Source organism: Scomber japonicus, chromosome 22, assembly GCF_027409825.1.
Source record: "Scomber japonicus isolate fScoJap1 chromosome 22, fScoJap1.pri, whole genome shotgun sequence".
Taxonomy (NCBI): Eukaryota; Metazoa; Chordata; class Actinopteri; order Scombriformes; family Scombridae; genus Scomber; species Scomber japonicus.
Genome location: NC_070599.1, coordinates 13,292,103 through 13,310,482, shown reverse-complemented (window position 1 = coordinate 13,310,482; position 18,380 = coordinate 13,292,103). Strand labels below are relative to the sequence as shown.

General features: G+C 39.2%; 1 protein-coding gene across 1 annotated transcript; it reads right to left on the bottom strand.

The window, feature by feature from the left end:
- Positions 1–4,092: 4,092 nt before the first annotated feature.
- Positions 4,093–10,046, bottom strand: LOC128383793 (caspase activity and apoptosis inhibitor 1). Its single transcript, XM_053343377.1, has 6 exons — positions 9,898–10,046; positions 7,073–7,264; positions 5,258–5,342; positions 5,109–5,163; positions 4,926–4,993; positions 4,093–4,805 (listed from the first exon to the last, which is right to left on the bottom strand). The coding sequence occupies exons 1-6, from the start codon at positions 10,000–10,002 to the stop codon at positions 4,330–4,332; spliced, it is 981 nt and encodes a 326-aa protein (XP_053199352.1). The 5' UTR covers positions 10,003–10,046; the 3' UTR covers positions 4,093–4,329.
- Between the last annotated feature and the right edge of the window lie 8,334 nt (positions 10,047–18,380).

Genomic DNA, 18,380 nt, shown 5'->3' with positions numbered 1-18,380 from the left:
TCATTCAAGACCACTCACGACTCATATGGTTGCTCACAGCCGTAATAGTATTAGCGATTAGCTCGGCTAGCCCCTGAGCTAAGTAAGAAAAGCTATAATGCTACATACCTTCAAAGTCTTCCCTTTATCCACAACGATCATCTTATGACTCAGGACTTTCTGTACAGCTCGCCAAGTATCCATTCTTGTGAAATATGAAATCCGTTTCCATAAAACCGAAATACTTTCCTCAATATGTCCATGTATTTAGTCCAACACGTAACGTAATAACACAAATCACAAACAATATACGGTCCGTTTACGTCATTTCCTGACCTGCGCGTCCATCTCAGAGTACACGTGACTAGATGTTTACTACCGTGAGCCTCTTCTGCTTCTGACGACACCACACACACAAGCCAATCGGTGTTTAGGATTAGGCAGTACATGTCTCCAAAGCCAATGAGGACATGTGACCGACAACAATGACGACATGGCTTTGATTGACTGCTGTTCCAGCCTATGGAAATATTCGGTGAAATGAAGTTGATAACCTTTTAGCCAATAGTCTGAGGTTTCCAACGGTGTATGACTATTAGTATAAGCTATTAGTTTGGCTGTCCATAAACAAACTCCAAGCGTAACCGGCGTGCGCCCTGTGCGTAAAAGAGTTGAACCATATATCATTACGCACACGGCATTTTGGTACACGGTTGGTTCTTCTTCGACTTGACATATGACTTATAGCAAAATAAACAGATAGATAGATAGATATGGCCAACAAAAAATATATGGTTATATGTAATAATAATAATAATAATAATAATAATAATAATAATAATATGGTGTCAGCTTTCATTAGAGACCAAGATTTTGATTGTAGGCAAAGGGGATGTGAAGTTATAGGTGTTTGATTGTGGTTATACAGCTTTGGTAACCAAGTGTCCATTTGGAGTCTCCAAAAAGGACCTGAGGAAAACGCATGGACATACCTGTTGAAAAATAACTCTGAAAAATTCATCTTTTGGTCTTTTGACTCAAAATCTGGACTGCATGAAGCCAAGACCTGTGGCTGTGGCCTCATTGTGTCTATATCTCGCTGAGAGGTCCCTGAATGTCTGTACACATGTCATTGTAAAGGCAAACCTATGGGCGAGTAAACAACCCCATCATTGTAACCTCTGCCACTCTTTGTCAGTAAGTCACAGAATCACACTGAGAGTGTTTCCTTTCCAATGATACCAGACACATCTCTGAGTCTCAAACTATGTGGGATCTGTGCTGCTCACAACTTGGGCATGTCGTTTAGGCTAACAGCATAAAAAACAGGGGCGTGTGTTAAGTGGTTAAAACATTTAGCATGTAGTGTTAGTCTTTTATACAGTCTATGGTTAGTATATCAAGTGCTCTTTCACTACGCTTATATATAGCTGCAGCCAATGAGGACTAGGTCATTAGTTGCTATGGTACTGTATCTTCAAACCTCAATGTTGGACAAATACAACTACTTGTTGGTGGTACTGGATGAAGATTCATTCATCCAGTGAGGACCATTCATGTATGCACTGTACTTAACAGTAATCCTCTTTGTAACTAGCAAAATATTTTATTCTGGCTTTATATGGTGAACCAAAGATGAAGCCAAACTGACATCCCTAAAGTCACGCAGTTAGAGTTGCCAAAACAGGGTTCGTGCTGTGTCTCCCCTCCTCCAAGTGTCTTTTTTGCTTAAAATTTCTACTACTGTGCTTTTGATATTTGCAGCTTTGTGTGTTTTTCAGTTAATGTTTGTGCTTTTGCTTTTTGTATTTGTTTTGGTATTTACACTCTTGACTCGAAGCTTATTCCTCCCAATGTTTCCGCTATTGTATGCGTTTTGTCCTTTGGGGCCACTGTCACAGTTACCATGTCTACCAATAACATGAAAATGACATTTCAACTCCCCAAACATTGAACACAGGAGTCTATATTTACACAACAAAACTGAACAGTACTTGCAATGCAGTAAGAGTAATATTTTTCATTCCCACTGTTTAAACTGGACTTTGCAGGAAGCCATGCTATAACATGTTACATCCTTCCTAGTCCCTCTTGGAAACTTGACTTTGCAATACAACAGTAGAATTGGTATTTCTTGACACCCATTAAGTATTTACCAGAAGTCCACCAAGCCTAAAGCCGACATCCAACATGCAACATCTTACAGCACACCGTGAGTCACATATGATGTCTTCCAGAACATCAAGTACTAAAGTATGTGGTGTGAGTTTTAATAAGAGACAGATATTCATTGTTTCTGAATCTGGAATCCCTGAGAGTTTTAAGAGATAGTTTTGCAGTACAAGTTGAAAGGAAATCTGAGAGGAAAACCATAACCCTAAAACAGTTTTTGAGGACAGCAGTGTATTTGAATATCCCTATCCAAAGGCTCGGTGACAATGAGGGAAATGACAGATGCAGCCACTAAGTAGCTAGATGAAGAAGTCAGCACAAGAACTTTCTTTTTTTTTTTAATATAATCTTGTTTTTGACCTTCATAATAGCAAGTATCATATCTTTATATTTTAACATGGTTCATTGGGTAATTTGAATTCAGAAAGTACCTTCTCAACAAAACAGTATCGTCTCGCTTCCATCAATCCATTTTTCAGCCTGCCCATTTTGAGGTCTGCTTAAAAAGCCATTTATCTGCTCACACCAAATCATAATTGACATCATAATAGCAGAAAAATTACACCGATAAATAGTCACCAGTCAAAGACACCGCTAGCACTCAGAATCTTTGTGTCCCTTTTTTTTTTTTTTTACTAAAGTGGACATTTTTCTCTTGAGATCATCAATGAGTACAAAGATACCTGCACATAAATGCATAGAGAATGGTGCATTTAACCCTCCCACCCTCATTCCTCCCATGAAATAACCCTTTTAAATGCAAATGCCCAGGAGGCAACCAGCATCTTATCGTACTTTTCATTGTCTCCTTTGAGGTTGTGGGGTAGGGAGCTGTTTTGCTCTGCATCTGCATGTAATTGCACACATGCCACAACCTTACAGTTTATACTGGAACGAAGGAGTAAATTAAAGGGAAAAAACAACACTATTACGCAAGAGGGTGCTATTAATTATAGCCACTATAAATTATAAATAAATCTAAAGTTACTCTGGTGGATAAAATTGGCAGATTATTTACACTGGTTAATAGGTGAAGACAGTTGGACCATTTCTTTTGGGGGGGTTTCTGCATCTTGTCGGAAAGCAATGGGAAATATTTTTTTGTTCCATTTGACATTGGTGTCAGAAACCAAATTAAACATTGGGAAGGTGCAAATGATTGAAGTACACAGTGTTATTAATACTATTCACTAGGTAGCAACCTAATGCATAGCTGCAACTAACAATTATCATTACATATCATTATCAACTAATCTCATGGTATTTTCTTGATTATTCAATTCAGTTTGGTCTAGAAAACAGAAAAGAGTCAAAAATGTCATAGTATCCCAGAGGACACTGGTGGCATCATCAAATCTTTTTTGTCTGATAAACAGTGCAAAACCCTCAAAATACTCAATTTATTATAATATAAAACAGAAAATCAAATGTTCACAGTGAGAACCAGGAACCATAAAATGTTTAGTGTTTGTGCTTGAAAAATTATTTAAAAGATTCAATTATGAAAATGGTTGATTTTATTTCTTTTGGTTGACTGATCGTAGCTTTACTATGCATAAAACAAACTCAAAAGTATCTCTCAATGGCAGCACAACACTGCTGCCACCTATTTGGGCTTGTAAATCTATAGACATAATACCGTTTGCAGCAAGCTGTAACACTGACTCTGTGAGAACCTCTACCATCGCAGAACCAATTTTTGCCCTAATCGCATTACTAAATTACATCACTGCATAGAAAACTTGACTTTCATGCTGCTTATGACCATTTTGACTGTAATGCGAACAAATAAAGCATCTCTTGCTCACCCCCTCTCAGATTAGACATGTTATCATGGATATATTATGGCAGAGTAATACTGCCATCTAGTGACCGGAAAATAAAATACACGTGCTATGACTATAAACATCCATCCAACACAGAAGACATGCATTCAGTTGATGTAGGGTAGGCCTTGATTTGTTTAATTAACAGTAAATATTTACAACATTCCAATATGGAGTAATAACACAACATATTTTAAAGAGTACTTTCAAAAAACACTAATTCATGGTTCATAAAAAGACTATCAGTACTATGCTGTGAATGTTGTGCGGTATGATTCAAGTCTTTCGTCTGTGACCTAAATTATACACAGTCTATAAACCCATCAAACCATACAAAAATAATGAGAACATGTTAAACGTGTTTTGCAACAGAAAGCTTTTTCCCATCACTCGCTTTCATCAGAGCCTTGATGGCCCTGGCCCTCATTTCCAACTCCAGCAGCTCCAGTTGCTGAATTGACGGCTGACATACCGCCGGCACACAACTTGAAACGGATCCACCTTCAACAGGTGAACTGACGTCTGCAGACAGCAGTGGTTCGCTCTGTTCTTTCTCTTCCTCTTTGCTTGAAGTGGAGGAGAATGCTAAAATCTCACTGACACTTTTGTCTATATCACTTTGGATGTCTTTCTTTGCCTCTTTTGGTTTAGAGTCTGTGGGAGGCTCTGGATTTGCCGGGTTTGTGCTTTCCCCACTGTTGTCCCCTACTTTTACTGCCCCGACCTCAGCTTTAACAGACTGCTCCTCTTTGGGTCCCTCTATGTCACTATCGTAAGTGTCTGCATTTATGCTTAGAACATCGCTCTCCTCGCCTGAGCCACCACCCTCTGTAAAGAAAATGACAGACATTTTAAATGTAAAACGGTTCTTTTATAGCCTTTTCTGTCTTTGAAGTCTTTGATTGAATGCCTGGGTGTGTTCTTTCTGCGCATTACATATTAAATTACCTTGCTTTGGGTCCTCAGTTTTTGCAGTTTCTTTGAGGCAAGATGTAGAGTCCACATTATTGTCTTGCCTTGATTGGGGGGAACAAATGAAATAAACACATAAAAAGTATGAGAAAGGAAAAGAACACGGTCTACTTTACTCTGAAATTGCATCCTGAATGAGTTAGGAAACTGTTCACTCACTGGCTCTCAGAAGTCTCTGTGTTTTCATCACAATTTCCAGATGTCAGTTCTTCCCCTAGACACAATAAACAACAGTCTTAACCGATACTTGATTGTTCAGACACTCAGCACAGACAGCAGTGAAAGCAGGTGTGAAAAAAAAGTCTTACCTGCTAGAATATGCATAACGTTTTTCTCTGAGATCTGCTCCAGTTGCTCCCAACACAGCTTTCTGATTTCCTCTAAACCACAGTCCTGTGAAAGGAAAAATGTGATTAAAAAGTAAAGATGGAAGATGTTTCTCAAACAAACAACTGCAATGATCGGTTAGGGTAACAAAACTTTGGTATCTGCTCTTTCATTTTACTTTACAATTGTGCCAAAACAACCCCCCCCCCTCCCCCGATATGAAGTGCACCATGACAACAAAGATGGAACAAACAGTGTGAATATGGCTGTGGTCACATACAGGGATTAAAGCAAAAAAAAAATCTTCTGACTGAAATTTTTATAAACTGTTCACCATCTACCTTTTCATAGAAACCCTTTAAAAACGGCAAATTGTTCTCCTGCTGAACAAGATTATATTTCACCCACTAACCAATGCTGCTCTTTTCTAAATGAAATAGAAAAGATTACAGGAATTAATAAGGCATATTGTGGTCTGTATAACCACAGTGGGGGTAGGAGCATAGTATAAAAGTATAAAAGAAATGGACGTTACATCCGTGACGTCACCCATTGGTTTGTGGACTGCTGCTCAGAAGCCAATAGTTTCGAATCTAGGCAGCGCCATCTTGAATATTTCAGGTGCATGCCGGGAAAAAAAGAACACGGATTCTACTTATATGGGCATGAGGCGAAGTCATGGGCGGAAGTATGGACGGAGCCAACGGCGGAGCGGGGAGGTTGCGATTGGTTGCGAGGGCTGGATCTCAAGGACATTGGTCAATCAACCTGCCAATCACGACGTAGCCACGCCCTAATGCATACCCTGCTTTATCGTCAAATATAAAATCAGGGAGGCCAAAATTTCACAAATGAACATCATACTGCATTGAAGAAGGCTTTAAACTAGCTATTGAGACCATAAACATTTTGAAAATGTTTACTGAGGTTAGAAATCAAGTGAGAAATTGGTGAATTCTCCATTGACTTGTATAGAGACGGAAGTCCTTTTGACACCAAAACGGCCGCCCCCTAGTGGCCTTTTGATAGAATGCAGTTCTAAGTTACTTCCGTGGTGGCCTCATTTCAGAGGACCGGAACTCCCCGCCTCGGTAGGAGGTATAAATGTTCAGAAATCGTTTGTGTTTTATTTTACCTTATGGGCTTTACTCGTGCTCATAGCAAGACATCTGTCACGTTTGAAATCAATCGGATGAACGGTTCGAGAGATATGCGAATAACAGACAAACAGACAACCGGACAAACAAACAGACAGACAGACGTTCCTGTCATTTATAGATAGATGTAGGGTATCACGTTATATATTATTATTATACTGTACCTCTGTAATTCTAACCGGATCTGCATTGATCTCATATATGGCCTTTCAGCAGTTAAACTGACAGAAATCCGTCATAGCGACGGAGAACTTTAATCCCTGCATGTCTTTCCAACATGTTAATTAGGAAGACAACACTTGCTAAAGCAGAAAATAAGGTCCATTAAAAACAAAAAATAATGTTTGTAAAAGTACAGGGTGGAAATTCAAAGCTGCATTTCAATGGTTATGTAACGATAAAGGTCAGCCTGTTTCTCAGCTCTGTCCTTTAGTAGACAACTGCTCTTCACTCTTCACACATCATTTTTTATGAATGAAAAACTTGTGTTTAAGGCTAGTGTGATAACTCTCATACTACTCTGAGATAATGTTATTCAAAACTGACATTTACATTCAGCCTGTCTTATTTTCTTTCATTCTGAGGAGCTGAGTTCACAGCTACTGTATATAATATTGAGTCGACACGCTAAAATGTCACCTTGAGTTCATCAGGCAACATCTTCCGCAGCTTCCTCTCCCCCAGAACGTGGAAACACTGCTCCAGCATCTCTTTCTTGTCAGTGACATAAGCTGTGATAGGCTGGAAGGGCAGGCTGAGGTCCAGTCCTCCTTCCTCAATGTCACTGCCAATCCTGTCCAGCTCTGCGTCAGCAAGCTCATCCTTAGAGTCCTGCTTCAGGAAACAATATGCGTTACTGAGATACAGTGTCAGGAAAACAATAATTGTACTAAACAATGTAATTATATTAAAGGTTTTGATGTGGCTAACATTAAACCTAGACTTGAGTCAAACATTCTGCAGTTTGTTGATGTAGAAAATGTTCTAGAAAAATAGAAAAATGTTCTGTGTCAAACGACTTTTACATCTTTGTGTTTATTTAAGGGGCTCACGTGATATTGTAACAGACTCTAAGTAGTGCTAAAATGCTTAAATACAGCAAGTATTGTGGGAAAAGGCAATTATCAAGTAGTGCTGCAATCTATATGAAGCAAATTATCGTAACTTTTGAACGGATGAAGCATTTTAAAAAAGGGATTCAAATCAAATCAATGTACAGAAAAGGTAATTAACCAAGCCAAATGTATTGTTTTGTGTGCTCAAATTCCACAATGTAACAGAAATATACAAATCTGATGGGAGCCACTCTACACTCAGTGTTTGAGAGGCTCCCATCAGGCCACAGGCTGCACTGTCCACGCTGCAGAACACAAAGGAGGAGGGCCACCTTTGTCCCCACAGCAGTCCAGCTCCTGAACACTGACCCCTCCCTGTCCCAACATCATTGCCCCTCGACTGACTGAATGCACATAGCACACAGCACTTTAGCATGAAGCACAGAGCACTTTGACTGTGATGGTCGCTGAAAATACTCTGACTATAGCACAACGGTCTCCAATATTCTGTGTGGTTGACTTTATTTATGTAAATGGGGGGAACTAAATTTAGAAAGCCCTCAGTATAATGCAATATGCAATGTTACATTATACATTCATAAAGGTAGGACTTTGTGCAAGGCTGTTATTTTATTTGACTGCATTATTTAAGTAGATGTAACTTATAAACTAACAGCTGCGTGTAAATGAATTTAAATTAGTTTTCATTTCAGACATTGCTGCAAAAGAAATAGAGTTGTCAATTGATTGTAATTTAATGATAATTTTAATGCATGCAGCTAAACATTGAATAAAAGAAAAAGAAAAGAAAAACGACCTAATATAAATAACAACTGGACCAAAGCCTCAGTGCAGACACAACTACATGATCTATCTATGCCACAGTATACATCATTTCAACAATAATATCTAATGTTACACCCTTTTGGATAACAAAAAGACCAAGATGAATTCTGTTTCTTCTCTGTACTGACTGTGGTATAAGCGCGGGGAAAAACATAGAAGATAAAATACACAGATGACTGACAAATTAAAGGAAAAATCAACCTTAATATATCATCTAATTTGCTGTTTTGATGATGGAGGTGGAGAGCACTGTCTAACGCATTGGTCCAAAAAGATGAGGATGACTCATTTCTCTATCACTGTTTTTCCACACCTCTTTAGACCAGTGCCTCTGCTTTTCTTCACCATTGAACTCTCAAATGTGCTTTAATCTTTGTAATGAGGGGTTTATGCACTGCAACCCCACAATAATACCACTCTCTGTGTAATTGTTGACAGATCTTGGTGGGTCTTATCACGTCCTGCATTGACATTCTCAGTTTCCTAAGGAAAAGTTGCTCTTCTGTTTTTTCCTTACACATTGCATTTAATGCACGGGCATCACGGTCATCAAATGTGAGCTGTTGACCACACCTTTTAACCCTACTTATTGATGTCTTTCCCATACATCTAAATACAGATGTCACTATAGTCACTGTTCCTATTGAAACACCAGCCAGTTGAACAGTCTTTGTGACTGAAGCTCCTACTATCCGTGCCCCAACAATGAACCCTCCCTTGAAGTCACTTAAATCTTTTCCTCTTGCCATCTTTATACAAAACCAGAATCAACTGGGCCGACTCAGCATTTTTATACCCGCCACAGAGCATGATTGGACCATGTGTGGAACCCCTGCCCCCAAGGTTTTTTCCTTTGTCACCTGTCTGTATATAATAGAAAAATAAACAGGAACCCTACTGCTGCAAATGTGAGTGTCAGAAGGATTGAATGTCATTGTTGTGTTTCTACTTAAGTTGAATGGTGATGAACAGGAAGCATTCACCTCTCGCAACATTTCGTATAATGTGGGAAACAAAACGTAGCCTATCTTGGCATTTTATACAGCTATCCTCAATCACAGAATAGTTCATATTCAACCAATGAACCTGTATAATAAGTGTCAAACTCCTCACAAGACGCTAGCTGCTCTGCTAATATATGTTTTACCCCAGATAAAAGTAACTTGAAGAGGGGTAAAAGTTTGATTTGTTGTAAGAAAAACGGGGGGAAACTGCGAACATATTGAGAATTTGAGGTTTAGACGAGGACATTTACGTGTTTTGTTCTCGTTTCCAACAGCAGCCGTCACCACGACAACCACGGACGCAATAGTCACCAGTCAGCACGGTCACCAGTTCCACCGTAACACCGGTGCTACAAATAAGCGAATGAACAAGAAAGAAAAGCTAAAATGTCCTTAGAGGCTAATTTATCATCACAACTCGTTCACCATTAGGAAATCATATTCAAACGGCATTGTTTGGAGAAGTCGACTGCATGTGCTTTATGATATCGCTTCAGAAAATAAACTAAACAGGAACGAACAAAACAAGACGAGCTCGACACTGGCATGCTTGTCTCACCTCCAAGTTGGATTCGGTGCTTCTGCGTTTACCAGCCTCGTGCCGTTCTTCAGATTGGGAATGTTTCCTTTTCTTTTCGGTGCTGTTTGACTTCTTTTTGAGCATTTTTAAGGCTAAAGAAGCTCTTCACTTGTTAACTCTGAAGTTAGCTGAAAATTGAACGTCGCGGGAAAAATGCGTCATTAGCAGGCGACAACTTCTTCTTCGAACAGATTTTTCGGCAGGCTGTATGCTACGGCGCGTAATGCTGCCCCCTGACTGTCAGTAATATGCTGCAGGCCACTGGCGTTCATATTTTTAGATTTGTGGGGAGGAGAGGACAGGAAAGGAAAAGACAAGAGGGCTATATCACTGCTTTCTCCACCCATCCAGACCACATTAGAACACTTACCAATATCAGTCTTCCTAAATGACACCAAGAGTTTATTGTGTTTAAAAGTCTCTTGAAAGAACTTAATCTCTGTGCCCATAAGTATGACTGGTTGACAAGTGACCTTGTTTCAGGACTTGTGTGGATCAGTGAATTTAGGACTAATGGAGTTCAACTATAATAAACTTTTGGAAAAGTCTATTTAGATGGCAAGGGAGTTAATAAGGATCCAGTCAGTGTTCCAAAATATAACAACACAATAACACCAGAGATAACAGACGAACTTGGAAATCAGCTGCCATCTGTCAGACTTATTCATCAAACCAAAAGTATGATATATATAAAAAATATGATTTGAACATGAAATTAACCTTTATTTAATAACAAGCCTTACAGGTATAAACTATAAGGGTATTAAAACATTATAGGTGAGTGTAGCCTGAAAGTTCTCACTTACAAACTACCACACAGCCACAAAGACGATCATTCTGGTTCTATGTAATACTCTGTCAATCTTATAGCCGCACAGCTGTCTGTATTTTGACTGAATCGTTCCCTCATAGTGAGAGGTGCCGTTCCTGTGACCTCTCAAGCTGCTGATGGAAGTGCAAATACATTCAAAATGTATCCCATCATCGTTTTACACTTCAAAGCTTGCTCAGATTACTGGTGGCAGTCAATAACAAGTCCTCTTCCTGTATTTCACACAGTCTTGCCATCTCCCAGTTTGCATCTGTCTCACCATTTCATCAAATGCTGTGTATCGGATTCATTATCGCAAACCCTTCAAACCTACAGCTGCAGCTCATCTACATCATTCAATGCTTTTTTCTTTCATATTTTAAACCAGAAAGCACCATCCACTTTGGCGATGTATATTTATTTCAATGGAGTTTGCAAAGATATTTGGGGCACCATAATTACAACACATGCCTATAGGTAATTCATATGTTTAGACCTTACATTAATAATAAAGCCAACACAATGACATGTAAAATGTGCAGTCCATTGCTTTAATGCATTATACATGGCCTGTGAAAATATGTTAAAACAGCATCAACAGTGAAATATGACACCAAGATGTTATTCTGCAGATAGATTCAATGTGAAGTCCTCAAAAACAAATGATGTCCTCGGATATAAACACAAAACACTACAAGCAAGACTGAAGATACACCAGCACAGAGGTCTATTTTTCTCATGCATACCTTTCAGTCTATGAGATTTATATATCACATATTCATACAGTTTTATGTTGAAGGCCTTTTTGTGGAAACTAACACAATCCTTGGATCCCCTGCAAAAGTTCATGAACTTAACTTTAAGGACAAGCTCGTGCTAACTCTAAATGATCTCCTGTCTGGAACAGAATTACATCTAATTTTGCCAATAAACATCTCTGCTGCTCTCTTCAGCAGGCCCCCCCTATAACCACCCAGGTATCATGCATTTTCTTTAGCTGGAGCGAGACACAGGTTTCAAGGTGGTGACGACATCAGCAAGCTGTAAATAACACTAATTGGCTTCCCCGCCTCTGCCTGAAATAAGGTGGGAGCCTATACGATGACTGCCCGGGCACCATGGCGACAGCTGTCTCCACATAATGCAGGTTGTTATCCTGATGCCAGTCGCCAAATTATGCAGTGGATATGGTGGGAGGCGCACATCGATCACAATCACGTCACAGTGTGTTTTCTTTGCAACATCTGCTCCCATGTGTGTGGATATCACCTCGTTAAAAGGGCAATGATGGAGCTGGCACTGTTGAAGGGGACGCTGCAATTGGGAGCCGTGGAAAAGATCAGAAAAACAAACCCCCAACCACACTCTGGATGTCTGTGTGGAAATTCTGAGACCTGTAGCCAAATCAGTTCTCACAAAATTTCATAGTTAGCCTTTGCTGTATTTTTTACAGTTTAACACCACAAAATGCCTGGTAAACCTACTATAAAATATGGGTATAAAGCATGACTTTACAGTAACTTCCTGTATTTTTTGAATTTGCGTTAATTTACTGTTTGTTTTTAACACATTAGTGGTAGTGCTACTTTAGTTACATGATGTCAATGTCCAGTCCTTAAAAGGATTGATCTGGATGTTTCATCATAGGCAGTTTGTATATTTTACTTGGTCCATGTATCTTTGGGTCATTTGATTTTCTTTTCACATAACCCGCTTTTTATGCAGTCCCTAAGACCTCACAATGCCGTCAGACTTTTTAAAAAACTATTGTGAACTTTGTCCAAACAGATTTGCGACAAATAATAAATAGCTCACTTAAATCAGGCACGTTTCCTAAACCCCTAAAAGTAGCTGCCATTAAGCCACTCTTAAAAAAGAGAACGCTGGATGCTTCTATGCTAACCAACTACAGACCTATCTCAAATCTTCCTTTTATAGCCAAGATCGTTGAGAATGTGGTTTTTAATCAACTCAGCAATTCCTTGAAGTCCAGTGGACTTCTTGACAAATTTCAATCAGGTTTTAGACCTCACCACAGCACAGTTCTTTCTTCATAGGAGGGGGGGGGTGACATGCAGCAAAGGACCTCCGATTGGGATTCGAACCGGGGTCGGTTGCATATATGGCATGGCCGCTAACCACTGCGCACCACTGTATGGAATGTATTTTAATGATTTTAAAGCAAATCATTATTTAATGCTGCAAGCTTATATTTAATGCTCTATTCAGGTATTTTATTTCTCTCTCTTTCAGTTTTTCTGTGCTTTGTTTTTTGTTTCCAGTTCTTACTGTTAAATGTTTGTTTTATGTAAAGCACATTGAGTTGCCATTGTGTATGAAGCCGCCTTGCCTTCACATCAAGGTTTTGGTACCAATGAGCATGTTTGGCTAATTAGGAGATGTACAGCAGAGTTGCTTTTGTTTTTTTTGTTGTTTTTTTTTTTTGGGGGGGGGGGGGGGGGGGGATTCTATTTTTCCTAATTTGTTTACGGTTGCAGAATGCATCTAAGATGATAGATCCCAGAAAGAGGAGGAAATTACAATAAGTGAAAGTGGGATTAAAAAGCTTGAGGAGTTTATGAGAATGCCTCACTTTACAGGAAACAAAGAACAAAAACACAAAAAGATAAGTGGATATAAAGAAATAAAGTTGATGCTGGAAATACAATTAAAGGTTACTCCCTATAGTAGTGAATGTGTCTCTGTATGAATGTATGTAGGAGAAAGTATATAATAGTATTGGTCTAGTTTATGTCTAGATGGATGGATCATATCTGGTATGTTTACATGAGCATGGTAATGCCACTTCTGTGTAAAGAAGCAAAGGTCTTTGTGTCACATAATTACATAAAGTGATTCAAAGTTGTTCATTGCATTGCAGTGACAACAATGTGACATTTTCAAACAAGCCTTTCAAACCAATTATGACTTTCAAAGAAAAGAAAAAATGTTCATTTAACTTGCAGCATACAAATCAACACTACTCTAATGCATTCTGAAATACACTCCCATCAAGAGTTAGTTTTGGCACTTCTAATAGTTTTTAAGACCTTTCTTGAAGCCATATACATTCTTTGTGCGAATAGACATCTCTCCGGTTAACACCTGTCCCAGGGACATCAACACAGCTGGTTTCTTTTAGTGCTGAGCAACAACTTCTGTTCCAGCTGAGTTAGATGGGGTACAGCTGTGCACTTTTGCCCTGATTCACTTGTCACACGCCTGAGATTAAGGTTTAGCCTCCAACTGATGCTGTGCTTTAAGGCAATTACAGTATCCTCTCTAAATATTAAAAAACCCTTCTTATTTAACCACTGTGAGGGATATGTATGTTAAGAAAGCATAGTCTGTGTCAACTTGCCAAAAAGTAATACAAAGTATATACACCTTGCTTGTTTCCAATGGTACTCTTGGTTACCAATACAATGTGGGGTGTATTTATGTGCTCGTACCAATGGGCATCTGAGCCTACAGTGCATCACAAAATTATCTTCAATCACACCCAGCGTTCAAATATAATGCTGGTGTGTAATAGTAGTGCCAAAGTAAACAGCCAGAAACTTGTGGCAAGCCATTTGCTGTAAGATCCAGTCAACCTGTCATAGTAAAGTGGCAGAAAAATCAAACCAAAGTCATGGCAGAACCTCCTTATAATGTCTCTTATATACTATACGATTGAGTCTCTTGACAGCCTAATAACATTGAGATGCCTTAATCTTGTCTTACTTGTCCAAAGTTGTAGCTATACAGATATTGGTAAACACTGAGGAGCTATGAGCAGTTCCACAAAGTGAAAGAATGGAGTATAAAACCACAGCAAGCAGGGGTCTTAATTCAGACCATTATGTGGCTGTCCACACTGTCCTTAACTATGCTTTCAGTGCAGTTTCCTTCATAACTCTTTCAATTATCCCCTACACAGCTTTGTGCAGCAGGCTGACAGTTCTCAACAATTAAATTGATCTCATTTATCCATTTTTACTTTACACATTTTTAATCAGTGGAAAACATTTTGTCTTAATTACTGCTCTTCTCCACATTTTGGAGGTGCTTCTTCTATTTAGCAAAATAATGTATCTACCACTTACAAGTCTCATTTTTAAAAAAAACCTTGTAAAACAGGTTGGATAGGTCTTCTTTGTCCTCATCGCCATTGTCAATACATCACAACATATTTGTGTTTACAAGATTACATTATTAGCATTATGTTGCAATAATGTAAAACACACTCCACACCGCTTTAATAAGTCTGTTTGCTTGCATTTACAGGGATGATTAAAGAGCTCGTTGCATTAAAAAGATGAAATGCTTGTAAACACAGCTACACTATTAAAAATAATTATAGAAGCAGACAACATATAATACATTGTGACAAAACATTTACATTCAGCAGTATCACGTATTTTCCTTTGAAAACAACTAACATCACTGTATAAAAGCAGTGAATAATGGCCCTATAGAACAAATCGTTCTCTTTTTGGCTCAGATCACAATTCAACACCTCTCCTGCTTCCCTCACTCAGCATGTTGTTAACTTAAATATCAATTGTTCTCACTTAAGCAGCAGCTTCTCTCCACAGTGCAGCTCGGCAGCTTGTTAGAGGACTGCAAAAATAAGGCGATCTGTACACGGTTGTTGCCTTGAGTAATGAGAGCCAGAGATGTCTATTAAAAATCTATTCGTTGCAGAAGGAGCCCTGAGGATCATCACGAGCAAGTCATTGTGAAGTCAAGGTGTTTTCGAATCAGGTGGGCTTCAAAACAGACAATCACGTAAAGTCAAACAAGATAATATAATGTGTTACTGCTACAGTGTTGCCTCTTGGTTACAACTTTGAAATATTTGAAATATTCACTGAGGAATAGTTAGACATTTTTTGGAAATGTGCTTATTATTCAGTATGAGTTAAAAGAGAAGACTGATACCACTACCATGTTTGCCTGTGAAATCTTAGTTACCTTAGCTTAGCATAATGACGTGTAAGAGGCGGACACAGCAAGCTTATGTCAGGAGTTACTAAACAGAACAAAAAGACTGGACCCACAATGCAGATCTGAAACCGATAATGGTTTATTCAGGCAACAAAAACAGAAACAAAAATGCAGCAGGGAGATGACAGAGCTGGGCGAGGCGAGGCTGAGGGCAGGCAAATGGCTGGGAAGAGAGAAAAGACAAAAACAGGTAAATCCAAAAAACATCCAAAACGGGGTCAAGGTTTACAAAATACTAGATCGACGAGCCATGAGCGTTACCACTGTGGGTGAAACAACGAACTGGCGATGAGTGGAGGGAGAGACCGGCTTATAAATCTGTAGAGCAGGAAACGAGGTGATGAATCTCAGGTGTGCAGAGGAGGGTGGCTGCAGAAGTTCCCAGAAGGCCCTGCCCAGCCCTGGAGGAAAGAAAACATGGACAGAAAAAAGAGCAGCGGCGAACTGGATCCTGACAGCTTAGCTGTGGCCAAAGCAACTAAACTAACACCTACATGCTCACTAATGAACAACTGTATCTTGTTTGTTTAATCCGTACAAAAAACGAGTGTAAAAACCACAAATTAGGGTTTTGTGGCTGAGCACTGACCTCCTGGAGGCTTTTTTTCAAGAATATATCAAAACAAAAGAAAATTGAATCATATATTGATTTGGAGGTTGTTGTCTTCCAATGTCTCACCTTACTGGTTAAAAGACACCAATTCCATCATACAGTATTGGTGATATTTTATGGGAACATGAATTAAAGTGTGTTGTTTCTTGACTTTTAGGAGTAATGCACCAAGTTGCATTACTTAATCTGAGACCATTGTTTCCAAAAGTTTTTTTCTCATGAGAGTTAAAGAACGTTCACACCTCTTCTCTATCCAAAGCTGAAAGCATATGGAGAAGATCCACCTTACAGCTATGCTTTGACTGTGGAAATTGAAAAAAGAAGGCTTTTTTCACAGCTGGTGCACATTTCACATAAACCAGTCAAGTGATGTCAATCAAATTCATATCCCAGCTGTCACTGCAGAAGTTTTTCTACTGGGATAAGCCTCTCACTCCTTACGATATATAAGCCTCCAAATTGTTTAGTAAATAACAAGATAAAAAAAGTGCATTTCTTCATAAGGCGGGCAGGTAGATGGGATGAGTCACTGTCACTGACATGTCTCATCTGCACATATTCATGTGGGAGGGTTCAGAAAATAAGCAACATGTGAGGGAGCGTTTCGGAAAAAGAGATAAGGAGATACCGGGAACTCACCCCATCTGCACTCCTGCCGAGAAAGAGCAATGAACTTTGAAGCTTCTTTGGAGCACGGCCAGCAGCTCACTTGCAAGGTTCCCAAGAGCTGTGCTCCGTGTGCATTCGAGTTAGAGTGAATGAACAAGCAGAGAAAGATAGCCTGTCGGGTCTAGCAGGGCGAGATGAGGACCAGGCACAAGATGGGATTTGGTCTTCCTCTCGCCTTTGATTCAGTAATTGAAGGCTAAGATTGGGAGGGAAACTGACAGGCTTTTGGCCCTAGAGGAACAACCCCTAGCCTCCCAAAATCCTCGGGCACTGGTTCATTCCCAGAGCATTCAGCCTAGGATGAGCCCATACATTTCTCATTTAATAGAGGACAGAAATGGAGAGAGATGAGTTCATTGTTATCTGCTTGCTTTGGGGATTGTTTCAGACCATACTTACCACCTGGCTGTCTTCTTCGGACAATGTCAGAGCAACTTGGCAGGAACAAAAGTGTCTGTAAAGATAGCAGGCTGTAGGAAAGGAAGTTTTATCATGGAGTGGTTTGGTAAAAGTTAAGGTTGGATTGAGGATAAAGATACCAACAAATTAAACAACTTCTATACATCCCAGCATTTGACCACATGCCAATATTTGCAGCTGCTAAAATGTATCATATATCCATTCAACATGAAGACTTGTTTGCTGGTTAACTTGGCGTGTCAATTTATACTGTAGGCCTCATGCTAACATACTGGTGAGGGTCACAGAAATAGATTTCATAAATCTCATTTTTCCCAGTCTGCATCAGCATGGCTTGTTGGATAGTTGAACAACTGTTCATATAACTGGCAATCAGACATTCACACCTGCTTCATGCAGTGATTGGCCAGCATTGTGTAAGTGTGAAAAAAAACAGGACACCACTCCACCTTTGAGTGTGGCTATTTCAGAACAACCATCAACACATTTTCCTTCCAATAAACTCAAACCACATGTCAAACAAACTACTTCTTTTCTAGCATAATCTGGGTCACAGTGACACATATATAATGGTTACCATGTTTACCTATTACCTATTATCTAAATTTAGCATGTTAGCATGCTAATGTTTGCTAAAACTGCCAAAGTTCATGGCAGTCTATGCAGTAGTTGTTGAGATATCACAGTCAGGACCAAAGATAAGCATCTCTCTAAAGCAGAGCTCTCCTGTGGTGTAGCCAGAAACAGCCTCTATTACTTTTCATTAAATATATCAGAATACAATAAACTATTATAGTATTTTCAATAAGAAAAATATCCAAACATAAACCCTGGACATAACCAATAGTATGCCAACAAAATTCTATTCTTTTCTTAGTATCTTTAACAATGAAGCTCCCAGTGTGAAAAATATAAGTTTAAGTACTCTGTAGCCTTCCAGTTACGATAAACAATTCA